We start from the raw sequence: 27,303 nt of genomic DNA, 5'->3' as shown, positions 1-27,303 counted from the left end.
TATTATATAATATGATATACTAAGGAAAAAAAAAAAGAAGAACTTTAAGATGCAGGTAAATAAGCAAATGAATATAACTATGAATTTTTTGGGGGAAAATAGTTAATTTTCTTGCTCATATAGTCAATGTATCTGGACATCATTTATTTATAGTAGTAAGTATACTTACTTAGTTTGTTAAGATTATTTAGTAGCGCCATTATTTACTTGTTTAATCACCCCATAAGCCATAAGTTCCATTATTAGTTTGGTTACAAAAAATCCCACCTTAACAACTTTTCAAATTTCATAATAATCCACTTTTGTTAAAAAAAAAAAAACTTAAAAAGACTGAGCGGGATAAAAATAAAAATATTGGACTGCTCCTAAATAGATATAATAGGTGCAAATTATGACATCACCATCAAAAACTTGTTTTTTTTTGCTAGCGAAGTTGCATACCAAAAATAAAAATTTTGCTTTTTGCTGCGAAAAAAGTCGAGAGTCTATCGGAAACAGCCTCTCTATCTCTCCAGGTATGGTAAAATCTGCGTACATATTACCCTCCATAAACCTCATATTTGGAATTATATTAAGTATATTGTTGTTGTTGTTGCTGCTGCTAGTGAAGCGCCAAACTAAAAATTAAAAAGAAAAAAGTATAAACGATGAAATAAACAACAAAACTTTAGGAACAATAGTCAGAACTGCCCTTCCTCTTCTTCCCAGGGATCTCCTCCTCTTTCCATTTCAATTTTCATTAATATATTACTTGACTTAAACTTAAATTATATATAAGTAAAATGATTTTTAAATAGTTTTCTAAATAAGCTGGTCATCAATTTTGACACTTACCAAGGAAAGGAAGATGTTAGTAAAAGGGAATTCTTTCTGATTATGAAGATCAAATTACTTAACTTTTTAATGTAAATTTAGATATAAATTGTTTATACTTTTAAAATAAAATTTGTATGTAGCAAAAGTTAGTAATTAAAATATTAAAAAAATATAATATCACATAAAATAAAACAATGAGAGTATAATTTTTCGATTTTGATTCCCCGACAAGAAATTATTACAGTAAGTACACTAACTTATAACATTGAGCATTTGAAGTTGCACAATTATTTGTTTACTTAGTCACCTCATTAATTAGGAGAAAAAATTAATCACCCATCATTAGTTTTATTATTTAAAAAAACCCACCTTAACAACTTTCCAAATTTTATTTTTGTAATAATTTCACATACACATTTCCAAAAATACCCTTTCCGCTACTGCCCCTAGATTTTCTCCCCTTTCTTTCTTCCCACTGTCTTAACATCCCTCCTATTCGGATCTACCTGTGACCCGAATCCATTTTAGTCAATTTCTTTCTTCTTCATCTCAGCTTCCACTGTTTGTTCATGGCGTCATTTTCAATCGTTGAAATTCAAATATAATAAAAACATAGTTAGTAAGCAACCCCTTTTAGATTCTTAAGCTTAAAGTAACATTCTTTGTTTTTTCTCTTTGATTAAACCCTTTTAACTTCTCACCAAACACTTTCCCCAACTAACGCTTTTTCTCTTCAAAAAATCTTAAAGACCACTCTTTTCGTCATAAAAATTCAGGATTCTTCAAGATCTTGACACCCTTTTGAATTTTATACTGAGAAAATGAAACAGTTAGCGGCGTTACAACAAGGTCGCCGGAGCAACAGCTTTAGAGGGCCGTTAGATTCGCCTTCAGATGGGTCTGTTAAGTCTCCGGCGACTATTTTCTGGCTTGTGCTTCATGGGGTTTGCTGTTTGATCAGTTTAGTTCTGGGTTTCAGATTTTCACGCTTAGTGTTCTTCCTTTTGTTCACTAATAACAGCTCATCGTCAGCTCCAAGCAGCGTTTTATTTCATGATCCGGCTAAGATGATGTCATTTTCCGGTAATGGAACGGCGGCGACGGCGGCGGAGGTTGCGGTGGTGAGGGGGAGTAGTAGTAGTAGGGTGGTGGTGGGGCGGCACGGGATATTAATACGGCCGTGGCCCCACCCGAATGCTACTGAGGTGATGCAGGCACATAAGATAATGGAGATAGTTCAAAGGGAACAGAAGTTGCAGTATGGTGTTAAGAGTCCAAGGGATGTGATTGTTGTGACACCAACATATGTGAGGACTTTTCAGACTTTGCATCTTACTGGTGTGATGCATTCTTTAATGAATGTGCCTTATAATGTTGTGTGGATTGTGGTGGAAGCTGGAGGAGCAACTAATGAGACTGCTTCGTTGATAGCTAAATCGGGTTTGAAGAAGACTATTCACATTGGATTACGCGAGAAGATGCCTCTTTCGTGGGAAGAGCGCCATAAATTGGAGGCTAAAATGAGACTTCGAGCTTTGAGGTAATGGAAGTTTGTTTCTACTTAATAGCTGATCACTTTTAACACCTGCAATGGCGGATGTAATGTTAGATTCAATCGAACCTAGTATTTTGAGATGGAACATATATATATATATATATATATATATATATATATATGTGTGTGTGAAGAATATCTAGAATTTTAACAAATATTAGATTCTGAACCCATAATTTTAAAGTATAGTGAGGTCAGCGGCAAGAATTTTTAGAATTGTATTCCACTTGATTACACATGTCTCGTGTTCTATGTATGTGGTATAGAATAATTTTAGAACTGTAATATGATAGCATGGTTTGTGTTTGTGTGATGGAACAGATATGTGAGAGAAGAGAAGTTGGATGGGATTGTGATATTTGCTGATGATAGTAATATGCATAGCTTAGAGATATTTGATGAAATCCAAAAAGTGAAATGGATTGGCGCTCTGTCAGTGGGCATTCTTGCTCATTCGGGTGGTTCTGAGGAGGAGTTGTCGACAGTTCAGAAAGAGGAAGAGAGGAATTTGCAATTGCCTGTTCAAGGCCCCGCTTGTAATTCATCAGACCATCTTGTTGGTTGGCACACTTTTGATTCGTCACCCTACTTGGAGAAGAGTGCCAGATTCATTGGCGATAGGGCAGTTGTGCTGCCAAGGAAGCTTGAATGGGCTGGTTTTGTGTTGAATTCCAGATTGGTCTGGAAAGATGCGGAAGATAAGCCTGAATGGGTTAAGGATTTGGATGCTGTAATGGGGGAAAGGGAGGATGTTGAGAACCCATTATCTTTGCTGAAGGATCCTTCAATGGTGGAACCTCTCGGAAGTTGTGGGCGCAAAATTATGCTGTGGTGGCTCCGCGTTGAAGCACGGGCAGACAGCAAATTCCCTGCCAGGTTGGTTGTCTAGGGCTATCTTGACTACATGTAGCGTCGCTTTTTGAATATTCTTAGCGTTGAATATTATGTTTGTTGTTTCTAACATTTCTCTATCACTTTCTGTAAGTTTTTTATCACCTAGCCATAATTGTGGCAGTGCTTGTTTCAAGATTGTCATATGTTATTGAAACATGACAAATCCTCGTAGGCTGCCGTATCTGTTTTCTTTTTTATAATGTTCTTACGGTGCCATATCCCAGACCTCACAGTGTGAGATAATACTGGGTATGTTGTTGTTGCTGTTGTTCTTACGGTGCCAAATCTTGTTGCATATAATTTAGTGCAAAGCCATGAAACAGCCGGAGAAATAGGACTGGTATCAGAATAACTTAATAAAGTTAGGAATTAATAGTAATAGGACGAATTTTGATCTGAAGAGACTAGTACCATGATTTTTTTTATATTCCTTCCCTTCCCTTCGTCCTTTTCTTTTATTGGTAAGGATAAAGAGTCTTTCTATCAACGATCCCCAAATCCTCCCCGTATTAATAAGGTAGTGGGTCCGAAGATCAAGAGGTCATGTGATCCCCTTACTGATCAGTTGGTTGCTTGGGTTGGGTTGCTCTTAGTAAAATCTGGTCAAATGTCGTAGTTTTGGTTGCCACTAGGGATGTCTGTGTGTGTCGTCATGCTGCTGTTGGGCTTCAGAGGGTGGAGCAATCAGCATATAAAGCTCCGCTTTCTTCAGTGAATATCCCAAGAGTGGGTTATTTTATTGTTTCATGTTCATGATGTAATTGATATGCCTATTGAATTTTGGAAATTACTCGCAAGAGTTGGTGTTTTCTTGGTTAGCGCAATTGGCTTTACTCTTTCCTGAGCACAATTGCTCCAATTGCAAGAATTACATTAATGAAAACATCCCGACTATTTTCTCCTGAAGTTGTGGAGAAATCTAGTAGCTAGCTTTTTGCTTTTGCTTTTGCAATACAGTGAATAGCTTATTACATGTTAGCAGATTGATTCAATTTTGACCTCATGTGCTAGAAATCAATTTTGAAAGTGGGAGAGGAAAAGGTGACCCTAGTTGATAGAAGTGGAGCCTTGAATGAGTTCTTGTCATGAATAATTTCTGCCATCCACACAATAATGATTTAGGATGGTGAATTTTTTAGTCTTCTTCGACGATGTCGTAATGACATGATATATTATTGAAGTCTGGATGACATCTCTTGTGCAGACTGTTGTTTTTATCTTTGTTAGTTTGGTTATGAACTATGCTGTTTGTGACAGTTAAATGGTAATTGTATTGGACTTAGTTTGACCACAACGAGTGTTGGGTTGACTAGGTATCAATGGCGTGGAGGTAGGGTTATTTAGGGTTGAATATAGTTTTCGTTTATTTGTGCGATGGAGCTACTTTGGCATCTTCTATTCTGTTTATGGTTTTCAACATTATATTGATTATATCCCTCATTTTTTAATCTGTATCCTGTTATTCATTCAGTTTGAGTTTAACTTCTAACTTGCAATTTAAAGATGAAAAAGGTGTGAGTTGCATTTTTAGTAGCTCCAGTTGTTATTTCTTTTATATTTAATTTATCATCTGGGAAGTCCGGACTCTACATGCTTGGTCTCTTCCTGATCTATATTTGCTTGAGTAAGGAGGTGAATCACATCTGAGAGGAAATCTTTGTAGATGTTGAGCTATATTTTCATTTTTAAAATATAAGTTGTAAGCGAGGTTTGAACTCATTAAAAAAAGAAGCCTGTGTTGAACTCATTAGTTGCATATTCCAAAAGTGTGGCTCTTTGTTAGCTCTATCGAGTATTCGGTGCCTAACTTTGCCAATTAAATACCCTAATAATGTTTTCTGATTATCAAATATAATATAATGCATCCTCATAGTGCATTTCATGCTACATGTGCTTCGTAAACTGTACTAGTATAGATGAAAGCAGGATATCTGTGTTAGATGCTGTCTAGACAGAGATAGCTTTGAAGCTTTCAGTAATGTCCTTAACAAACAGGCTCGTTAGTATCAAAGATGACATAATCCTACTAACAATACATTTCATTTTAAAATTGCTTCGTACTAGTGATAGATGAATGCAGGAAACCTGTGTTAGATGCTTATCAATGGATAGCTTCGAAGCTTTCAGTAATGTCATTAACAAACCTGTTTTGTTAGCTTGAAACCAAGAGCTGAGAGCTTCCAGTTACAAGTTCTACAATTATTAGGCGAACATTGGATGATGAATGTGTGGACTAAGATAAATTACTAAAGACGAGTTGTTACTACTAGTCCAATTTTTTTTTCCTTGATCAGCTTTACAATATGTGTGTTCTTCCCGTTAAGGAGTATGAGAGATGAGGAAAGAATGGCCTGCAATGAGGCACCCAAGGGTATTGCCTAGTGATCTATGAAATGGGTTGAGAACCATGGGGTCTCAGGTTCAAATTTCCGCGGAGGCACATTAGGTTATTTCTTCCCATCTATTTAAGTTGAAGGGAAGTCTTGGAGCAACGATAAAGTTGTTTTCGTGTGACCTTTAGGTCACGGGTTCGGGCCGTGGAAGCAACCACTAATGCTTGCGTTATGGTAGGTTGTCTACCTCACACCCCTTAGGGTACGGCCCTTCCCCGAATCCTACGTGTATGCGGGATGCTTTGTGCACCGGGCTGCCCTGCCCTATCTAAGTTTTGGTGTTGGTGGACAAAATTACCTGGTATTTGTTACTGGTGGGAGGCAGCAGATACTATGTGCAATTACTCGAGGTGCGCGTAAGCTGGCTAGGACTGTTATTCAAAAAAAGAATGTTTTGAAATGAGACATTGAGAAGGGAAACTAAGAGAAAACAATGGAGCAGTTAGCACTAGATAGACTAGATACAACAAACAGGAAATTGAGGAAAAGGAAGAAAATTTAGAGGTGTAAGGCATGTTTAGTTTGTTAAGTAGGACTTTGACGAGGGAGCAAGTGCGCAAGCTATATTTGTTGCTAAGTGATGAAGAAGACTTCAAAAGTTCTAACCCTTGGTATGTTTGACCTTAGAGACTAGCTCAAAAATAAGTTCCGCACTTGCCCGTTCTCATGAAATAACGTAAATGGGCATAAGCCTCGTCCTATAAGATGATCAACAGTAGTACAAACAGCATTAGTGTCGTGGGTGTGCTTTGATTATGTGGCTTAAGCTAGACATATTGGTTACTTTCACTTGAATGCAATATCACTAATTCCTATCCAAAATGCAGATGGATCATCGACCCTCCACTAGATGTGACTGTCCCAGCAAAACGAACACCATGGCCAGATGCTCCTCCAGAGCTCCCCTCTGGTGAAAAGTTGGTCACTATGCAAGAGCACACCGAGAAGCGCCCGCCAAAAACACGATCAAGAAAACGTAGTTCTCGGGGCAAGAGAAAGCATGTAGCAAAGAACGTGGATGACCGTCATTTGGCCAGGCAAGCAGCGGAGAACTAGTGAATCATCTGTGAATTCAGCAAGTTTTAAAGACCATGTTACTATCCTTGTCTCGTAAATAGGAGAAGGCATTTCTTACAATAGCAATTTAATACATACTACCTGTCCTTTTATTCAATTATATCTAGTATTCTTTTCCACTTCTTTTTACCCCATCTTCATCAATTTCTTTTTCTGTCCTATTTTTGGTTCTTTAGTCTTTTGTGTAATTGAATTGATGCTCAGTTAGAAGGGTGTTTTTGTTGTCACTGTTACCAGACTCCTTTTTTTGCCAAAGGTTGTATTTGTGGCTTGGAGTTTATATATGTAAAATGACAACATTTAGAGATGAGAAATTTATGCTCAAATCTTGTTTTTTTTTTCTTTTTCATTTCGTGACATTTTTTATTTCTGTGCTCATGTCAACCAAATCCTTTAAAACCCCTTAAGGATCGTAACTTCGTGCCATGGCCATTGGTTTTATTGGCATTAAAGGTAAGGCAAAGATTATTTTTAGCCCGCAATCGAAACTATTTATATATGATAGCTGCAAAAATGTATAGAATCTGTATATTTTTTAATATATAACATATAGAAATGTATATATATACAAAAGATATACAAAATACATATTTGTCCGGCTATTATTTTAAGAGCGACTATATAGTGTCATTTTCCCTTAAAGGTACTTTGGTTAGTGAACAATGGGGCTTCGCCGTGATATTTTCTCGTTTTTGGCCTCTTTTGGCATTTTAGGGCCATAAAATAGGAATTCAGGATGATTCCCAGATTTTCATATGCTATATAGTTCACGCCATCTGCATGGATTCGGGCGACCGAACCCGAATCTTCAAAAAATTTGCGGGCCTATAAAAAATGACCTAATGAATAATTGTCATCGCTTCGCCATGACCATTCCTCATTTTTGGCGTTTTAGGGCCATAAAAGAAGAATACGTGATGATTCCAACATTTTCGTGTCCGGCCCCAACACACCATCTGCATGAATTTGGGTAACCGGCCCCAAATCTCCTAAAATTTTGCGGGCCTATAAAAAACGATCTAATGATCAATATACATTGCTTCGCCATGACCGTTCCTTGTTTTGGCATTTTAGGGCCATAAAATAAGAATTCATGACGATTCCAAGTTTTTCGTGTGCTATAGCCATGCCATCTACATGAATTTGGGCGACCGACCTCGAATCTCCTTGCAGATCTATAAAAAATGATTTAATGAACAATAATCATTGCTTAGCCATGATTGTTCCTTGTTTTTTGGCGTTTTAGGGACATAAAACATGAGTTCAAGACGATTCCCAAATTTTCGTGGACTATAGTTACGCCATATGCATGAATTCGGACGATCGACTATGAATCTCCTAAATTATGCAGGCCCATAAAAAGGACATAATGAACAATACTCATCGCTTTTCCATGAACGCTCTTCATTTTTTGGCGTTGTAATGCCATAAATTAAGAATTCGGGACGATTCCTAGATTTTCGTGTATTATAGTCCACGCCATCTGCATGAATTCGGATGATCGGCCCCGAATCTCCTAAAATTTTGCATGCTCATAATAAACGATCTAATGAACAATAGTCATCGTTTCGCCATGACCGTTCCTCATTTTTGGCGTTTTAGGGCCATAAAACAAGAATTCAGGATGATTCCCAGATTTTCGTGTACTATAGTCTACGTCATCTGCATGAAGGCGACCTACTACGAATCTCCTAAAATTTTGCAGACCCGTAGAAAATGATCTAATGAACAATAGTATCACTTCGCTTTGACTATTCCTCGTGTTTTACCATTTTAGGGCCATAATATAGGAATTTAGGACGATTCTCAGATTTTCGTGTGCAATAGTCGACACCATCTACATGAATTCAGGCGACCTGCCACGAATCTCCTAAAATTTTATGGGCTCGTAAAAAATGATCTAATGAACAATATTCATCGCTTCACCATGACCATTTCTCGTTTTTTGGCGTTTTAGAGCCATAAAAAAGGAGTTTAATACGATTCTCAAATTTTCGTGTGCCATAATCGACGCCATTTGCATGAATTCGGGCAACCGTCTCTGAATCTCCTAAAATTTTGTGGACCCATAAAAAATGACCTAATGAACAATACTCATCGATTCACCATGACCATTTCTCATTTTTTTTTGGGCATTTAAGGGCCATAAAATAGGAATTCAGGGGGATTCCTATATTTTCTTGTGCTTTAGTCCATACCATCTGCATGAATTCGTGCAACTGACCTCGAATCTCTTAAAATTTCGTGGGCCCATAAAAAATGACCTAATGAACAATAGTAATCGCTTTAATATGACCGTTCCTCATTTTTGGCGTTTTATGGCCATAAAATAGGAATTCAAGATGATTTCACGATTTTCGTGTGCTATATCTCACGCCATTTGCATGAATTCAGGTGACCGACCCTGAATCTCCTAAAGTTTTGCAGGCCCATCAAAACGATCTAATGAACAATATTCATGGTTTCGCCATATGATCGTTTCTCTTTTTTTTGTTGTTGCATTTTCGGGGCCATAAACAGGAATTCAGGACAATTCCCAGATCTTCATGTGCTATAGTATACGCTATCTGCAAGAATTCAGGCAACCGACCCGAATCTTCTATAATTTGCGGGCCCATAAAAATGATCTAATGAACAATAGTCATCGCTTTGCCATGATTGTTCCTCGTTTTTTGGCATTTTAGGGGATAAAAAAGGAATTCAAGATGATTCCTAGATTTTCATGTGCTATAGTCCATACCATCTGCATGAATTCGGGCGACCGACTGTGAATCTCCTAAAATTTTGTGGGCCCGTAAAAAAACTACCTAATGAACAACATTTATCATTTCGGCATGATCGTTTCTCATTTTTGTTTTTGCGTTTTAATGTCGTAAAATAGGAATTCAGGACGATTCTCATATTTTCATGTGCTAATGTGCACGCCAGCTGCACGAATTCGAGGGATCAGCCCCGAATCTCCTAAAATTTTGCAGGCCAATAAAAAACGACCTAATGAACAATAGTCAACGCTTCGTCTTAACCGTTCCTTATTTTATGGAGTTTTAAGGTCATACAACAAGAATTCAGAATGATTCCTAGATTTTCGTGTGATTAGTCCACGCCATCTGTCCCTGAGCATTTTTAATCCATCAAATTTGCTAAAGTTAGAACATCCTTAATCAAACTAACAAAATGGGACTAACTTTGATTAAAATTAATAACTTTGCACGCACGTGCATGGGGTGTTCATAAAAATATGAAAAATCAAACCAAATTGAAAACCGATTAAAAAAATTAATACTTTTTCGATTTGGTTTGATTTTGGTTTTAAATTTTAAAAACCGACCAACTTTGGTTTGGTTTTGGTTTTAATCAAAAAATAATCGGAATAAACCAAACCACTGAATATAGAAGTAGCTATTTAAAATGTATTATTATACCTATAAATATGTATATTTTTATAAAAAGTTTCTAAAATTTTATGTTATATTTTAATAGTTTGCAGTTTTAGTCTAGTTCTTTGCTATTATAATAATCTAGTTCTTTGCCTTTACATTCTAGTTTGATTGGTAGTTTTTTTTTTGCTACGTACAAGAATTTATTTCATGTTAAAAATAATCTATTTTTAATTGAGTCCTAAGATTACTCATCACTATTTGGTTCAATTATCATTAATATATCTTGGTAATTGATAAATTTCTCAAAGAGCAATTGGTTTGATAGTGTATGTTAAAAATATAGTCGCCGGAATGTGTGTTTGGTAGTGTTTGTCTCATATTTAAGAAAAAACCGATAAATAACCGAAAAAATCGAAAAACCGACATATACCAAATCGATGAAAAACCGACTTAATTGATTTGGTTCCAATATTTGAAAAATCTACATATTTGGTTTGGTTTCTTTTAGAAAAAAATCGATCCAAACCGAACCACGAACACTCCTAGTATGCGGTTAGGGAAACAAAACAAAGAGCAAGACCTCCAAAAAAAAAAAGTCCCACACACATGAATAATTTAAAAAATTTGGAAAATTATAGGGGATGTATATTTTCTATCTACCATTTTAATTGAATCTTTCTGTTATTGATAACTTTTAATGTTACATGACTTTAAAATAATTAGTAAATTGGCCTGCGCTTCGAGCGGTCATAAAAGAATTAATGCAAGCAAATATATAAAAAGATTAGTATGCTTATATGGATTTAGATATTATCTCTTTATAATGAGAAGAATACATTTATATAAATAAAATATATTTGAGTTGATTTTCGTAATTTTAATTTAGTTAGAACATATGCTTCTCTATAATTTGTAGTTCATCATATATTACTAATGAAATTTATTTAAGTTATATCGAGTTAAGACAGATTCAAGGAGTATTAACAATAAGAAAAGAGGTTAACACTGAAATTACATAAAATTTATCTTAAAACTACTAATAACGTACATAAAAATATTTAAATTATTATTAGTTGTATAATGATTACGAAGATGAAAAATTATATAGATGAAATACACTTCCTGATTAGCAACAAAAAAATCATTAGGGAGAGTACATCCTCTTGCCATTGCTTGCATCACAAATTTTAAAACTTGTGTATTGAAGTGTTGTTTTTGGAGGGTACATACCTTGTATATGAAATAAACAAAACAAATACCATTTTGTATTTTTTTTTTATGTCAGTCAATGAGTTTTGACACACACAAAAAAAGAAAAAAGTATAGTAATATCACACTCAATAGAAGAATAATAAAACATGTATGAAATATTAAAATAACAAATATCATTTAAATTAATGCATCTATATGCATTACATTCACAAAAATAAAATATGTTTATATTGTCTCATTCTCATATATTCCCACAAATATTGTAGATACTTCTCTAGCATAAACAAATCACATGTATAAATGAGTTTCAAAATAGGTGTGGTAGGAAAAGTAGGATAAATTTTGAATGAAACAACTGAAAAAGACATTAACTGAAGACAGAGAAAAGAGTGAATGACCTTTTCTTTAATCTTCTTACCCAATTGTTTCAACCCCCAATAGTTACATCACATTACCCCGTCTTCGTATATGATTGTTCACCCTGTCGTAACATGATCCAAAGCATATTTTAGATAAGTTAAAATTAATTACTCCTTCCGTCCCAAAAAGAATGTCAATATATTTTAGATTTCGGAATTCAAGCTTCTTAATTTTGACTTAGGGATACTGCATTTTTCAAGCGTATATTTGCTAATGTCACCAAAGCATACAGTATGATTTTCTAAAATTTGTTCAATTACAAATGTCATATTTCTACCTTCGTATAACGAAGAATGGTAATATCTATTTATTAATTAACAGGAATTTGACTCGCCCATGCATGAACTACTCATCAATAAATGACTTAAATTAAACTTCGAGTCTCTAAATAATTTAGAATTTTATATATATTTACCGTATAAAAATTTTCTTACACTATCAGCATACTTTTACATATTATAGAAGATTATTTTCCATTTTTTAACGATTACCCATTAATTTTCCTATAGAGCATCATATGTAGTTGCATTAAATTTAAGTACAAATTTCCTTACACTATAAGAATATTTTGACCTTCTATAAAAGATTGTTTTCCATTATTTTTCCTGCAAGCACTAATGGGGTCTTATAATACACGAAATTATAATTAAATAGTCAGATCCAATAGGGTTCTAATTTCGAATGATTAAATAAAAAAGAAGTGCATTTGAAAAAAGAAGAAGGAAACTAGGGAAAAATTAAAAGAAGTGGCAACTACTAGTATTTTACAATATATTTTGACCTATTATAGAAGATTGTTTTCCAATTTTTTTTAATATTACCAATTAATGTTTGTATATAACATCAATAAGAATTTGCTTATATATAGTATCAATAGATTTTGACCTATTAAATTATTTTCCAATTTTATAATGTTTTGGTCCGTGAATAGACACTATAAATATCCCCAATGCTCTAATAGTTTCGTACCCTCAAACCTAAGGTTTTTTCTTTCTATATATTTGCAGTTTTACTTTGAAAAATACAACTAAATGACAATGAGGAGCATTAATGGTGAACGAAGCCTTTTCATGGTTTATGTTGTTTTCTTGCTTGTTTCATTCTCTGGTATATATATCACCTCTCTTCTTTTCTTCTCCCATTTATTATTCTCTTCTCCTTTTATTTTTCTTGTTTATTTCGTATTATTTTCCAGAAAATATAAGTGAAGTTGGAAAATCTAAATGTTTGTGCATGTACTACTGTCAGACCTCTCTATAACAGCATCTTTATATAACAACCATTTACTATAAAAGCCATATTTTTTTCAGAATCGATTTTTATGTTATGTTATATATCTTCTATAACAACACTTCACTATAGCAGCCAAAAATATAGGAACAAATGAGGTTGTTATAGAGGTTTGATTGTATATATAATATATCCATATACTGTTAGACCTCCTCTATAACAGCCATCCTCTATAGCACTTTATTATAATAGCTAAGTTTTCTTTGGAACCATTTTTAATATTATGTTATCATATATGTTCTCTATAACAACACTTCACTATAACAGCCAAAAATGTCGGAACAAACGAGACTATTATAGAGACACTGTATATATACCCTAGCTTTTAGTAAGTCATTCTCTATAATAGCACTTCACTATATAAACTCTCATCTTTCCTTCTCCCTTTCATTGTTCTCTTCTCCTTTTTTTTATTCGCCAGAAAAGAAAACAAAAATCGGAAAATCTGAACGTATATGCATATATAGTTCTTCACTATAACAACCAAATTTTCTTTGGAATCAATTTTAATATTATGTTACTATAATATATATTTTCTATATCAACACGTCACTATAGCAGTCAAAAAATATCAATTGTTATAAAGAGGTTTGACTTTATATACTCTCTAGTAGGATCTCCTTTTGGTTAACTTTTAGTGATTTTTTTCCCTTAATTAAGGATTTACTCAACTACTCTTAACTATCTTGAATGTTCAATGTCTAATCAAAATCTTGAATCAAGTATTCTTATTAATATCTTTTGACTGTATTACATGCAGTGATGCAAGTTAATCATGCATTGAAACTAGCTGAGAAAGTTGGTGCTATTCAAGAAAATAACAGTAATGGCGGTGGTAGTGGTGATGAACGCTACAACTCACAGTACGAAGTAGAATTATGTCGAAAAGACAGCATACAAGTAACTCAAGGTCAGTCAGGAACACTGAATGGGATTCCAGTGTACTCAGTCACGATCATCAACACATGCAACTCTGGAAGTTGTCTTAATATTCACTTGAGTTGTGGCTGGTTCAGTTCAACAAGACTCATAAATCCAGCAATTTTTAGAAGACTTGGTTATAATGATTGTCTTGTAAATAATGGAAAGCCTTTAAAACCTGGACAATTACTTAATTTTCAATATTCCAATACTTTTAGTTATCCTCTTGCAGTTTCTTCTATTAGCTGCAACTAGATATGGTTTTAGTATTAGTATTAGTATGAGTATATATGCTCGAATTAATAGGATTATATTAGTTAGATATAGAAGCTTTATATAGTTCAAATTAGTGGATATTAGAAGTTTTATGCTATAGTTGTACTCGTCCTTTTTTTTTTTTTTTCATTTTATGGGTCTTAGTTTGATTTTATTAGATACAAAATTAATAAAGTAAAATAAAAATTTTGAATCTTGTGTTCTTGAACTAAACATGCATGATAATAATAATAATAATATCAAAATTACTCTTTATATCTTGTGTTCAAAAAAATTGACGGCTCAGATAATCTTTTACCATAATAATCCTTAACAGCTTGTTTGGATTGTTGTTACATGTCATTTGATAATGTATTATACTGTATTATAATGCATTGTATTGTATTGCTTGATGAACACAATGTTTAGATAAATTATATCGTTTGTCGTCGTTTCATGATGTCATGCACTAACATTATGAATAATAAAAGCTTGCAATACTACTAAGAAAAAATAAGATACGGAGTAGAATTATTATATAAAAAGTATGATAAATGATAAAATATAATTATTTAATAATAAGGAAGGGCAAGCTGAGAGAAAAAACAAGGAAATGTCGCTACCACACTAAAACCATCATTTCATAAAGAGACACTTTTTATCGTTACGTAACGATGGGTTTAACGATACGATACAATAAAATTTATGCAACAATCAAAACAAATATTTTATTTAAAGTAACAATACGATATAATACAATAGGTAGCAACCATCCAAACAAGCGGTTATATTATTTGTATATATACATTGATCAACTACACCTTAATGCCAATCAAATAGTTGAATAAATCACAATCCACTAATTGAATTTTCTTACATTATAAGCTCTATAATTTCAATCCTTTTTTTTTTTTTCAAATTATAACAAAATTCTTTAACTGTAATAATAAGGAACTGATCCACCTTAACAGAACATAGAATCTTAGCCGTCAAAATCTTTAATCAAAACTCAATCACAACCGTTAATCAACCAACCGCCTAACAATTACAACAAATTCCGTCTATTCAAAGTTCAAACCCCGCCAAAAACCCCATTTGACTAAAAACGAACTTCACACAGTTCCTTTCCAAAGCTCTCTTCAATGGCGTCACCCGAATCCGCAAAAAAACTATTCGGACCCGACCCGTACCCAATGATAAACCTTCTATTGCATCTCCATTGCGACGACGATCATCTTTATCAACAAGCAAAAGCTCTGTTCAATTACACCAAAAACCATTACCCAACTGCTCTAATTCTCAAACTTTTCGAAATGATTCAACGTAACCCTTTATCGATCACAGGTATTCGCTGTTATAATCTTCTTCGCGATCTTCTTCCTTCGCTTTGGGTCCGTCTTCCTCCATTTACACGTAAAGACTTAAAAATTGGGTTAAACTATCGTTTATGGCTTGAAAAAGATTATGAAACGTTAAAAGCTTGTGTTTCTTGCGTAGCAAGTTTAGCCGGTTTGTTATTTCCTAAAAATGAATGGGATAACTTGTTTTACTTGATGTTTCAAAAATTGGGTTCGAGTGGTTTGTATAGAAGATTGGGTGCTTTGTTATTATGGAATGACTTGATTCCTATTTGTCCTGAGGTTTTTATGCCTTATATTGATTTTTTGATTGAGGGTTTTAAGGATCTTATGCCTACTGTAACGGAAGATCATCGGTGTGGTGTTGCTGCTGCTAAGGCATCTGTAAAATTGGTTTTGTATTTGGGAAATACCGCGAATTATAGCAAGTTTTATGATCTTATGGCGTATGTAATGATGACTTTGTTTATGGCATTAGGTGAGGAAGTTCTTGTGTGTAGTCTTCTTGAGGATTTGATAATTTTGGCCGGTGCGGAAACTGAGTTTTTTAAGGTTCAGATTGATGTTGTAATTGACTCAATGGTGAAAGTAGTTGGGAATTTGGAGTTAGAAGAGAAGACAAGACAACTTGGTATTGAGTTTGTTTTAACAGTTGCTGAGGATAAGGAAAATGGTTGTGGAATGATGCGGAAGATTAATAAGGATGTTGTTTCTAAGTTGCTTAGTCAGTTAATTGTGATGTTAGTACATATTGAAGATGATCCTAATTGGGGAAATGCAATTAGCGATGATGAAAATGCAGGGGAATTGAGTATGTGTAGTTATGCTATGGAAAGTTTGGATAGGTTAGCAATTGCATTGGGAGGAAATGTGATTTTGCCTAGTTGCCCTGAGTGTTTGTTCAACTTCTTGTATGATGAAAATTGGAGAATTCGTCATGCTGCTGTTACTGCAATTGGTCTGATTTCCGAGGGTTGCTCGAAGGTAATACTCTCTTCGTTCCATTTTATGTAGCGCTCTTTCCTTGTTATAGTGAGTATGTTCTGAAAAGAATGTTACATTTCTGTATTAAGAAACTCTTTAACTTTCAACTTTCCGTCTTACCCTTAGTAACATGTTCTTATTGCCGTCGAAATGTTATACTAGCATGTTTAGACTGCATGTTCTTAGGGTACTTTTGGTATGTGTCAGAAGTAAAACACTGTCAAATAAGATCTCCTTAACTTTGTTTTCATTTTACCCTTTAATTGTTCATATAGTCATAGGAATGTTGTAGCATGTTTAGATTACAAGGTCGAAGGGTACTCCGCTGGCAAATACATAAACAAGCCCTTAAATTTGACCTCAACTGGCAAGTATGCTCTCCAATTTTATGCTCTCCAATTTTAGGTGTGCATAAGTAGGTACCTCAACTTGTTTTCACTTTGTCAATTAGACACTCCAACTTTCAAAATGATCATCTAGACACCTCCATAACTTATGTGCCACGTCAGCATTTGTCTTTGTGTGTTCAACTTTACACAAGTTGAGGTGCCTACATATCCACACTCAAAGTTGGAGGGCATATTTGCCATCTGAGGCCAAGTTTGAGGGCCCGTTTATGTATTATGCCTTTTGGTATGTGTCAAAAAGTAAAACACCGTTAAATATGATAAGACAAAGGGAGTAGTTCAACTTTATTGTTTAGAAGTGAAAAATGGGCTTAATATTGTTTTTGTTTGTGATTTATGGTGTGGAAATTCCAGGCATTGTCGCAGGATATGGGGCAGCTTGTAGAGACTGTTGTAATGCTAATTCATGATACACACCCCCGAGTGCGCTGGGCAACAATTCATGCAATTGGTCAGCTATCAAAGTATCTGAACCCTCATTTTCAAGAGCAATATCATCAACAGATCCTCCCAGCTTTGCTAGAAGTTTTAGATGATTTTGACAATCCCAGGTTGCAGGTACTTCACATCTTCTTCTCTGTATCCTTTTTTAGCTACCACCTTTTAAGGTTGGCCTAATTTTACAGCTTTTAAGCACTTTGAACTCCTAACTTTTCACACTTGTCCATTGCAAATACATATCATTGCATACTAATACTATCTCATTTATATATAGACACGTGCAACTTCAGCAATACTGTTGTTCACTCGCAATTGCAGTTCAGATGTCTTGAAACCTTACCTGCAGAGAATAATGAGTAAATTAGTTGTGTTTCTACAGGTATGTCATTTATTCCAAATCTATGAGATATATAGTGTTTACATCTGTAAGAGTAATGACATAATGTTAGTGTTTGATGAGTGTGTGTTGCCACATTCATCTGGCAGCGGTATACATTTATGTAAGAGTAATAACATAATTTTTTAACAGTCATATCTCTTATATTGATTTGGACTAATAAGTTACTTGCTGAATTCCAGAGAGGAATGACGATGATGAAGGAAGCGGCTCTGGAAACTTTAGCTTCTTTAGCTATTTCATCACAGGTACTTTTGTTATCAAGGGTGTTACTGTTGTTTTCTTTCAATGTTCCGGTTTTCTAAACCTCATTTGCCTGGGATATTGTAGGAGGACTCTGCATACATATATGATTCAATAATGCCATATCTGAAAGTTATCTTGGTAACTGCTACTAAAGATACAAGTCGCATGCTCCTTACCAAATCCTTGGAATGTATTACCATGATGGCAATGGCTGTCGGGAATCTAGCAATCCTTGATTATGCTGAGAAGGTGAATACAGTTTATATCTTCTATTCTCTTGTAGCCGGCATTGTATAAATATTGACTGTGTTTCCTGGAACTGACAAATAAACCAATGCAGTGAACATTTAAGATTTAAAGTTAGAATCACATAGCGGTAAAGCAACAGTTAAACCATTAAAATCAGGGCAAACTCGAGCATGGACAGCACATCTTGTAGATACAGTTCTTATAGAGAAACCTGAAAAACAAATACATTTATACAGATTGAAACTATCAATATCAGTTAACTTCGGAAACTGCATTTACCAGCGATGTGTCATTTTAGGTCACTTCTGAGCTCATTTCACTGCAAGAAACTCACATGGAGGTAGAAGATCCAATGAGGAGCCTTTTGTTACAAGTATGTTGATACACTTAGAATTTTCTGCAACTTCTCTTTCCTATTTTTGGCTAATTTACACCATAAACATTATGGTTTTCATATACTTGATTCGGTTACAGGCACGGGGTAGACTATGCAAATGCTTCGGGACAGATTTCCTTCCTTATCTGAGTGTTTCCATGCTCGTTGTACTAAAATCTGCTCAGCTAAAGAATTATTTGAGTGTTTCCAACAATTCAGACACAGAGGATTCTGATGATGAAAGGTTGGATCTTCCTAAAACACTCGGACGAAATTTCACTTATAATGCATGGAAAATGTATTAGTACTAGCTGTGCATGTAGATGGTTGTGCATTTCACTTAAGTTGCTTATTTTAGTGACTGAGAGAATGGTCCGAACAATGTGTCACAAAGATAGTTTGAGAAATGTCGATTTCAGTAAGTAATAAAGAGAAACAAAGTCACTAAAATAAGCAACTTATTTGGCATAAATCTATTGAGGATGTCTTCAGCTGACATATAAATATCTTCTGTAGCATGATTAAAGTCACTTCTGGGAATAAAAAGATCGGGATAAGAAGCGCACTTCTGGAAGAAAAAGCCTTGGCCTGTCATATACTAAGCTGCTTTGCAGCTGAGTTAAAGGAAGGGCAGCATTTATGGGTTAATGAGGTATGTCTTGAATAATTACAATTTACAAGGATTAAACTTGTGGTTTCTATCACATGAAGATGAAGATTTCTATCTAACTTGTGGTTTATACAGGTTGTTAGTGGTTTAGTTCCAAATCTTACCTTTAAATTCAGCCAAGAAGTAAGAATGGGCGCCATTTCTGGTAAGTTTCTACATGTGTCTTTCTAATCATTCCTTTCAGGCATTCTGAATTTCATCTGATGTTTTGCTGAATTGCATTTATTCCTTTTGTAGCAATGCCATTACTGTTGCATTCAGCTGCTTTTGCTGTGAGGAAAGGCCTTCCTGTAACAGGTTGCGGCAAGCCCCCAGTTCAAAAGCTATCTGACACCATAATCCCGGCTTTGCTTGATGCGTTACAGAAGGTAATTAGCCTAGATTTGCAGCAGAAGTTTAATCAAATATCATATTGATACGATCAGTTAGTGTTTCTTTCCCTTTAGGAGTCAAAGGTACAAATTCAAGCAAGACTATTGGACGCATTCAACGAAAGCATTCAGGTCAACATACTATTTTCTCTTCTGTATACTATTCTTCGCATGTTTTGCCCTTGAGCTTTATTTGACTGTGCACTAAAAGGTACTTACTCAACAGATTCCAGGTTCACATTTAAGTAAACACCAAGCTGCAAAATTTGTTGATCGCATATCAGAGGTTCTCTCAACTTGCTCATACCGCAAAACAGAAAGAGAGAAAAGAGTAAGAGAGCACAACGATTCAAGGGAGCAGGAACTGCTTAAGGAGGAAACTGAGCAACACTTAGCTATATGTAGAAATGTTAGTGTTTTATCTCAACACAACCTCTAATATATATATATAACAGGATCTTAGACTTACCTTCGTTAGTTTCTCTGTTTCCTGAACTCAGATCGGTATTTGCCTGGGAACTATGGTGAAAAACCTCAAGGCATCATTCTTGCCCCTTTTTGACAAGTTTTTGCCTCATGTATCACTTATGTGGGTAAGTTTCTCTCTCTATCATGTACTATACAAGTAATCCAATTCGTGACACGTCCTACTGAAGCATCAAGAGTGACTAAACTGATAATAAACTGCCATTTAAATCAGTCTATTGAGAAATTGTATGGTGACACTTTTATGGTTTCCTTGACAATACACATTTCCTTTTCACTATACTCTATTGTGGAAGGGGAGCCTTGGAGCAACGGTAAAGTTGTCTCCGTGTGACTTATAGGTCATGGGTTCGAGCCGTGGAAGCAGCCTTTAATGCTTGCATTAGGATAGGCTGTCTACATCACACTCCTTGGTGTGCGGCCCTTCCCCAGATCCTGCGTGAACGCGGGATGCCTTGTGCACGGGGCTGCCCCCTTTATACTCCTCTGTGAGTTTCCCTTTACTTTTCTACATACTTCTGTACAGAGTAATGATAGAACAGCAGAAGAAAGAAGAGTTGTAGTGCACCTTTTCCGTGATGTCGCTGAGCAGTGCCGAGAAGATGCATTCAGGCAAGTCTTGTCTTTTGTGCTTTCAGTGGCTTATTAGTCAAGGATAAGCACAATTGGCTTTAGCTGAACTTCATTTTTTGATTATTTAAAAGCAGGTACTATGAGGATTGGATACCTCTCCTGCTGAGAGTTTACGATCATAACAATCCAGATGTTCAGCAGGTTTTATTCCCCTACTTTTACAGTTGTTTCCCTAGAAAATCAGTCTTATATATTTCAAATCTGACATTATATTTTTCAGCTAGTAGCAACTGCAGTTGGTATTTGTGCTGAATTCGGAGGCGATATCCTCAAGCCTCATACTATAGGTAATTTGTGCATTATAATATGCTTAAGATATTTATTTTCTCCACTAGCAGGACTGACTTAGCTTTTTAATGTTGTTTCAGTAATATTCAATCATTTAAAATCTGTAATGGAGCATCCTAATGCAAAACGCCCGGATAACATCATGGCTTATGAGGCTGCCATTTCTACCTGTGGGAAGTTAAGCCAGTTTGTCTGGGAAGGCATTTACACCTATAAGGTTTCTCTCTTTCTACTCCTTCCCTATATCATTATTATAAATAACACACATTCAGTTTGCACTAAAAGAAAACTTCATACACTAGAACACACAAACACACAACACAAATTTACGACTTCTCTTGATAAATTTGTGGTTTATTGGCTGACATATTATAAACTTTCTTGACTTTCTTGATTTACAAAACTATTTTACGTGGCAGTTTATCTTGCTTTGGCTTAGCCACTTACCAATAAGGTGTAATTTGGAAGAGGCTAAAATCAATCACGAACTGCTTTGTTCGATGATGGAAACGTAAGTTTTTTCAGTTGAGCAATGATCAATAAATGATTATAAACCTTCAACATTTCTTATGCATTGCTAGCTTTGTGCCTTGTTCTTTCAGGTCAGAGATGAAAATTATTGGCCCTCAAGGATCTTATATACCGAAAATAATAGCAATTTTTGCTGAGGTAGTATTTCCTTTTCCTGTACCCTTTATCCTAAAAGTTTGCCACATCATTAGTTAACTATACCTGGTCACTAAGGTATCCTCCATTTCATATATTGTCTTTATTCTTTTTCTCTTTAGGTTTTATGGGCAGGGAACAATTTAGCAACAGAAGAAACTATCAGGCGAATGATCAATCTATTGAAGAAGTTCCAAAGGGAACATCAGCCTTCTGTCATGTCCAACATATATGCAACATTACCTTTACCACATCAAAGCATGTTGCGCACTGTCTTGTCAACCATATAATTTGTTTGTGTATTCATTGAGTAGATACATGTATAGAACACAGAAGGTAGCTAACAGAAAAAGTAGCAGACTCAAACTTGTATCGACAGAGAAAGATCCCCACCCCAAATCTTCCTCCTAGTACTGTAAAGAGTGCAGTTGTATACAACGGATGAAGCATGAGATTTTTGTGTTTGAAAGGAATTTACCAGATTTTATGAAAATAAGATCTAAACATAGATGGAATGTTAGTACAAGTCTTTCTGCTCTATCTTGTGCTATATTTGAGGTGATTCTCTGTCATGTATTAACTTCGAATTGCAATTTAGTTTGACCTCCTTTATTTAATCATTCATGGTAAGAAGTCAAGTTGAACCTATAATTTTAGGTTTCCATTCTTAGTTACACTACCAATTTTGGCAAAAGCTAGAAAAATTCTAAAGTGAAAAGGAACAAAAGATGTGATCTGTGAAGTGCATAAGAGGTGGATTTCTGTGGATTTGGGGACTTTAGACATTGCTATTTGTTATCATGTCAAATATGAAACACACACACTAGATTTTCTTCTCTATGAGACAACGAAATGGAAAAAGTTGTCCCGTCGGAGACTTAGGATAAAATTGGAACGAAAGAAAAAGCAAAAGTTAAGACAGAAATGTGAAATTGCAAAAATCTAACTTCAATGAGCTTATTGTCCTTTAAGTTACCTGTTGCAATTCCCCCTCAAGGTCATGTGGCACTGAGGTCTCGTCCACCGTTGTAGCTTGTGTGTACTTGTTTGAAGTGTACTAATGGTGAGAGACATATGATGACAGTTCTGATGAAAAGAGAGCTTCTGGCGTTTCAGAAGAACAAGAAACTTCCAGTTTCTGCTTCAATTCCTTTCGTTTCCGCATAAGGCATTCATCTCCCAATTCTCAATTCATTGTGAAGTACATCGAAAAATCACTCTTATATGACATATAAACCATCTAAAGAATGGAAATTCAGTTGCTGAACTGCATCAAATACGGCGGAAACACTCCCAAAATTCTATTCAATACTGTGGCTATTGTTTCCTCGGATTTGGTTTTTAGGAAAAATCAAGAGAACTAATTTCCAGTCATCGACAGTGAGATCCCAGTTACACACACTTCCAAAACATTACCTTTTGGTCTATAATATTGGAGTAACCATAATTTGTTCACATAATACAGCTAAATCACATGAAGCCAACCAAAATAAAGCAGGCATTTAGGCATAACAGACACGAACATTAGTAAGGGAACGTTCAGAAGGGAACAATCAAATGCCATAAGATGGAAATAGCCATCAGATAATCATTATATTGAAATAACAAGAACTAGTTGTACTAGTACTAGAACCCAAAATTTACGAAGGCACTGACTTGTACGACAAAATAAGACGAGCTTCAGGGACAAACTTCAACTTCCGCTTCCAATTCACGAGTCTGCAGTTCACTCCCTTATGCAATCTTCTTCAACATCAATATCACTAAGATCAAGATCAGCAAGTAACTCCTCCAAAGGAATAGAAGGAACATCTTCTCCATCAGCAATAGATGTGACTTCCGATCGTTGATATTCCTTATTACGATACAATGATATGTTGAACCTCAGATCAGGATTCTCCTCTAAATCTCTCAAGAATTGTTCATATTCTGAGTTCAACTTTTGTTCCTGATCTCTACCCTTGCCAGAGTTATCGACTTCCATATTAAGCGACTTAAGCTTCCAAGATCGATGCTTCCCACGTTTCTTTTGGCGCTTCTCTTCATAGCTTTTCTTAATTAATATCACCTCAGGAAGGACAAGACCTTTGTATTTGTCTAACTCAATATCATTATTATTTGCTCTATATAAATCATAACCGAGGGCATAGTCTCCGGGATTTAGAAGATGGCCTAGATGTGTTCTTACGGAGAACATAGTATCATTTTTCCCGAAATCAGATACACGAGCCACTTGAATATCAGCTAAAACATACTTCGAGCCCCCGATATTAACTTCTTCAGAAACCACATCAACATCTAAAACTACATACTCGACGAGCTGTCTACTAGACAACAAAGGCTTAAACGACGCCCTCCAGTACTGATCAGCATCCAAGAAACAATGCCTCAAAGTAAATGGATCTAGTAAAGCGATACTGTTGCTCACTTTGGTGCAGATCACAAGAGGACCGACATTTCCTAAACTAGCGGCCACTTTTGGAGGGAGACATATCAAATCCTCACGACAAATCGGGCAGATTTCTACGGAGAATGTGTACTTATAATTGAAGTTATTGCTCTTGTGATCATGAGATACAAGTTGCTTGTCATTTCGGCTCCGAACAGGTACCACCCGACTCACAAAGTCCACAAACTTCAAAGCATGACTTCTATGTGCAAAGAAGAAATCAATTCCCTGAACCAACTGTTGAATTTTTATGGCACGATTTGCAGCCTCGTGCTTAAGAATGAGCTGCTCCAAATAGAAGAAAGTTCTTCGATGAGAGACGTGCTGTCTAAGCTGCACAGCCGCCACCCATTGATCAGGGTTAGCTTGCACCTTTGAACAAGATTCACACATTTGGTCTTGAACAACATACTCAACGGTGTATGTTTGTTCAAGAACAGCTCCGTTTAGTACCTCTTTTTGGACTCTAAGCCTAACATTAATCCTTTTGGAATGAGGTTCAGTCCAAATAAACTCAGCATTCATCAACTTAACTTTATTTAAATTCTTCAACCTCTTGATACAAAAGGTGAGTAACTCCTTCGATTCGAGCTGTGCTTTGATCCAACTCCTTGGAGGCTGCAAATAGCTATCGCATTCGGGACAATGGATAATCACAACATGTTTTTGTAAGCCTTCTGTTATATCAACTTCAGATCGCAAGCATTTAGCACACATATTGGCAGCATTTGGTTGCATCAAAATTCCGCATTTGCAACATAATACACTGCCTATTGTTTGTTGCACTGTAAACATTCCTGATACTTCTGCCATACCTGTAAAAAAAAAAGGATTGTTACACAAATAGCCTGCCAGATTCAATGTTTACCTTTTCTAGCCAGTATATATAAATTATACATTGATTATACACAGTTATATGTATATTATACATGAATTATATATATGGTATACATCCGCGCTATTATTAGTTTAAGAGATTAGGTGGGCAGCTATTTGGGTCAATTTTTCTTTAAAAAAGGAATAAAAATAGATTTGCACACATAAAAAAAAATCAACAAACTAGACATAGATTTCCATGGCAGATAACAAGCAGTAAGTTACATATATTTTAATTTTCAATTATCCTTTGGTTGTATTAAACGAGAAATAAACTGAAACTGAATAAATTCTCCAAAATAACAAGTACTCCCTCTGTCTGAACAGTTTTTCAACTATCAGTTACAATTCATACAACCTTTTATTTTAAAAATTCTAAATATATAATTTTATTTTTAACAAAAATTAAGAGATTGTTGTCCATGAAAGTTAAAAAATTAAATAATTTTATTCCTATTCAGCACTCCTCTAATTCTCTATTTTTTTGGGAATAACATCAAAAAAAAAAAAAATCGCATCCCAACTACTTCTCATAATCCTTACAAATTTGAGATATATATTAAAACCTTATTAAAAAAAAAAATACCCTTTTCTTCCTGGTACCAAATGATAAGAATTGGAAGATCACAAACAAATAAAGACATGAAATTGATTTGGGAAAAAAAAAAGAAAAAAAAATAGAAATAAAGTTTTCCAATTTGAGAAACTGAATTGTGAGATTTATATACCTGAAATTGGAGAAGAGAGAAAACTGAACGATACAAAATTGAAGTTGGTAATAATAAGGAAGAAATATGTGGAGTTAATATTTTTTTCTGGCGTTTGTTGTTAGTTTGGACCTTAAAAATAAACGAATTTAACCGACTTTAGGAAGAGTGCGGCGTCACTGCTGACTACTTGGTCTTCCTTTGCTATTGAATCATCAGTAGAAATTTAAAAATAGGCAGATTTACACGTGGTGATTCAAAAATAGATATAGTTTCAAAAGTAATCGAAATTTAGTTATTTTTTATGTAAAGATAAATTTGAACGAAAACACTGTTCAAAATTCGGAAAAATACTCCAGCATAATATACTAGAGTTCCAGTATAATATACCGGTCCAGCATAATATACTGGAGATTAGAGCACTGGAACTAATTTCCAGTATATTATACTGGAGCCAGCAGTATACTGATCCAGCATAATATGCTGGAAGTTCATACATAGGTGCACCGAACTCCAGTATATTAGGCTGGACCGGTCCCTGTTGCAACAAAATAGTGGTTATTTTTCAATGACTTGGCAAACGCTGGTTATTTTTGAATGACCAGTTCGAAAACTGGCTAGCTCGTGCTATTTTGACTTCAATTATACATGTCAAATAAAGAAGTACATTTACAATTCAATTATACATGTCAGATAAAGAATGGGAGAAATTAAAAAATAGCCACAATTTCAAAAGTTATCGAAATTTAGCCACTTTTCATGTAAAGATAAATTTGAACGAAACGTTGTTTAAAATCCGAAAAATATTCCAACATAATATATTAGAGTTCCAGTATAAATATACTGGAGCCAGCAAAGTATATCGGTCTAACATAATATGCTGGAAGTTCATACACAAGTGCACCGACCTCCAGTATATTATGTTGGAACTTTCCGTGTTGCAGCAAAATAGTGGCTATTTTTTTAATGACTTTGCAAATGCTGGCTATTTTTAAATGACCAATCCGAAAACTGCTAGCCCGTGCTATTTTATTAGTACATTTACATTACTGTTTAGCTCAACTACATAAAATATGACCTTAAAAGTAATAAAATTGCAATTATAACTTATTTGGCCCGACCTATAGGTCCACTGACGTAAAGTGAGGAGTCGAGCCTGAACTGTCGAATCGAAGTTATTTTCAAGACCATACTTTCTACAACTAACATGTGTCCAGTCCAGCAGGAACGCGAACTCGAACCCAAGTGGTATGGTTATAATCCGCAACAACAACAACAACAACAACAACGTAAAAATTGCACGGGGCGCCCTATTTGGTCGCCCCCATTTAACCTATACCCATTTTTTAAAAAACTTTTAACTTGTACTCACCTTTTAAATAACTTCAGCCCTCTTTCTTCTCCTCCCCCTCCTCCTCCTCCTCCTTCTTCTTCTCCTTCTTCTTTTTCTGTTGGTGCTACTATGGAACTTCAGTTATTAAAATTT

The 27,303-nt window shown here is 35.0% G+C and overlaps 4 protein-coding genes and 1 pseudogene across 9 annotated transcripts; 4 read left to right on the top strand and 1 right to left on the bottom strand.

Annotated features, from left to right (window-relative positions):
• Positions 1 to 1,310: 1,310 nt before the first annotated feature.
• LOC107796855 (beta-1,4-xylosyltransferase IRX14) lies at positions 1,311 to 7,061 on the top strand. Its single transcript, XM_016619685.2, has 3 exons — positions 1,311 to 2,356; positions 2,693 to 3,247; positions 6,486 to 7,061. The coding sequence occupies exons 1-3, from the start codon at positions 1,638 to 1,640 to the stop codon at positions 6,712 to 6,714; spliced, it is 1,503 nt and encodes a 500-aa protein (XP_016475171.1). The 5' UTR covers positions 1,311 to 1,637; the 3' UTR covers positions 6,715 to 7,061.
• A 5,723-nt stretch (positions 7,062 to 12,784) lies between these two features.
• On the top strand, positions 12,785 to 14,213 carry LOC142168371 (TPD1 protein homolog 1-like). Its single transcript, XM_075229051.1, has 2 exons — positions 12,785 to 12,854; positions 13,798 to 14,213. Exons 1-2 carry the CDS (start codon positions 12,785 to 12,787, stop codon positions 14,211 to 14,213), a joined length of 486 nt encoding a protein of 161 aa, XP_075085152.1.
• A 1,025-nt stretch (positions 14,214 to 15,238) lies between these two features.
• Positions 15,239 to 22,752, top strand: LOC107796852 (uncharacterized). 6 transcript variants are annotated; one of them, XR_012698205.1, is made up of 13 exons: positions 15,239 to 16,555; positions 17,317 to 17,520; positions 17,678 to 17,782; positions 17,983 to 18,048; positions 18,131 to 18,295; positions 18,594 to 18,668; positions 18,770 to 18,915; positions 19,188 to 20,972; positions 21,052 to 21,118; positions 21,200 to 21,336; positions 21,539 to 21,630; positions 21,722 to 21,788; positions 21,908 to 22,752. XR_012698205.1 is itself a non-coding variant. In XM_075228559.1 (8 exons), the coding sequence occupies exons 1-8, from the start codon at positions 15,356 to 15,358 to the stop codon at positions 19,336 to 19,338; spliced, it is 2,112 nt and encodes a 703-aa protein (XP_075084660.1). In that variant the 5' UTR covers positions 15,239 to 15,355; the 3' UTR covers positions 19,339 to 22,752. The 6 variants fall into 6 exon arrangements, 1 of the variants encoding a protein (XP_075084660.1); XR_012698203.1 differs by having other exon boundaries at positions 19,188 to 21,336; XR_012698206.1 differs by having other exon boundaries at positions 19,188 to 19,709; positions 19,788 to 19,844; positions 19,939 to 22,752.
• LOC107796854 (uncharacterized) lies at positions 19,471 to 22,075 on the top strand. Its single transcript, XM_075229050.1, has 12 exons — positions 19,471 to 19,486; positions 19,579 to 19,709; positions 19,788 to 19,844; positions 19,939 to 20,121; positions 20,213 to 20,305; positions 20,725 to 20,810; positions 20,906 to 20,972; positions 21,052 to 21,118; positions 21,200 to 21,336; positions 21,539 to 21,630; positions 21,722 to 21,788; positions 21,908 to 22,075. Exons 1-12 carry the CDS (start codon positions 19,471 to 19,473, stop codon positions 22,073 to 22,075), a joined length of 1,164 nt encoding a protein of 387 aa, XP_075085151.1.
• Positions 22,753 to 23,187: 435 nt separating the features above from the next.
• LOC142161780 (uncharacterized) lies at positions 23,188 to 25,984 on the bottom strand (annotated as a pseudogene).
• Between the last annotated feature and the right edge of the window lie 1,319 nt (positions 25,985 to 27,303).

Source organism: Nicotiana tabacum, chromosome 13 (assembly GCF_000715075.1).
Source record: "Nicotiana tabacum cultivar K326 chromosome 13, ASM71507v2, whole genome shotgun sequence".
Taxonomy (NCBI): domain Eukaryota; kingdom Viridiplantae; phylum Streptophyta; class Magnoliopsida; order Solanales; family Solanaceae; genus Nicotiana; species Nicotiana tabacum.
Note: the sequence above shows the minus strand (reverse complement) of the source record. Positions and strands in the feature narration are given on the sequence as shown.

What these genes read in the sequence shown, in the direction of transcription:
- LOC107796855 (XM_016619685.2), top strand. Translation starts at nt 1,638, where the DNA reads ATGAAACAGTTAGCGGCGTTACAACAAGGTCGCCGGAGCAACAGCTTT. An exon ending in ATGAGACTTCGAGCTTTGAG is followed by an intron (nt 2,357 to 2,692) that starts GTAATGGAAGTT and finishes GTGATGGAACAG; the next exon opens with ATATGTGAGAGAAGAGAAGT. An exon ending in GACAGCAAATTCCCTGCCAG is followed by an intron (nt 3,248 to 6,485) that starts GTTGGTTGTCTA and finishes TCCAAAATGCAG; the next exon opens with ATGGATCATCGACCCTCCAC.
- LOC142168371 (XM_075229051.1), top strand. Translation starts at nt 12,785, where the DNA reads ATGAGGAGCATTAATGGTGAACGAAGCCTTTTCATGGTTTATGTTGTT. An exon ending in CTTGCTTGTTTCATTCTCTG is followed by an intron (nt 12,855 to 13,797) that starts GTATATATATCA and finishes TATTACATGCAG; the next exon opens with TGATGCAAGTTAATCATGCA.
- LOC107796852 (XM_075228559.1), top strand. Translation starts at nt 15,356, where the DNA reads ATGGCGTCACCCGAATCCGCAAAAAAACTATTCGGACCCGACCCGTAC. An exon ending in TTTCCGAGGGTTGCTCGAAG is followed by an intron (nt 16,556 to 17,316) that starts GTAATACTCTCT and finishes TGGAAATTCCAG; the next exon opens with GCATTGTCGCAGGATATGGG. An exon ending in TTGACAATCCCAGGTTGCAG is followed by an intron (nt 17,521 to 17,677) that starts GTACTTCACATC and finishes ATTTATATATAG; the next exon opens with ACACGTGCAACTTCAGCAAT.
- LOC107796854 (XM_075229050.1), top strand. An exon ending in TGCTTGATGCGTTACAGAAG is followed by an intron (nt 19,710 to 19,787) that starts GTAATTAGCCTA and finishes CTTTCCCTTTAG; the next exon opens with GAGTCAAAGGTACAAATTCA. An exon ending in ACAATCCAGATGTTCAGCAG is followed by an intron (nt 20,973 to 21,051) that starts GTTTTATTCCCC and finishes TATATTTTTCAG; the next exon opens with CTAGTAGCAACTGCAGTTGG.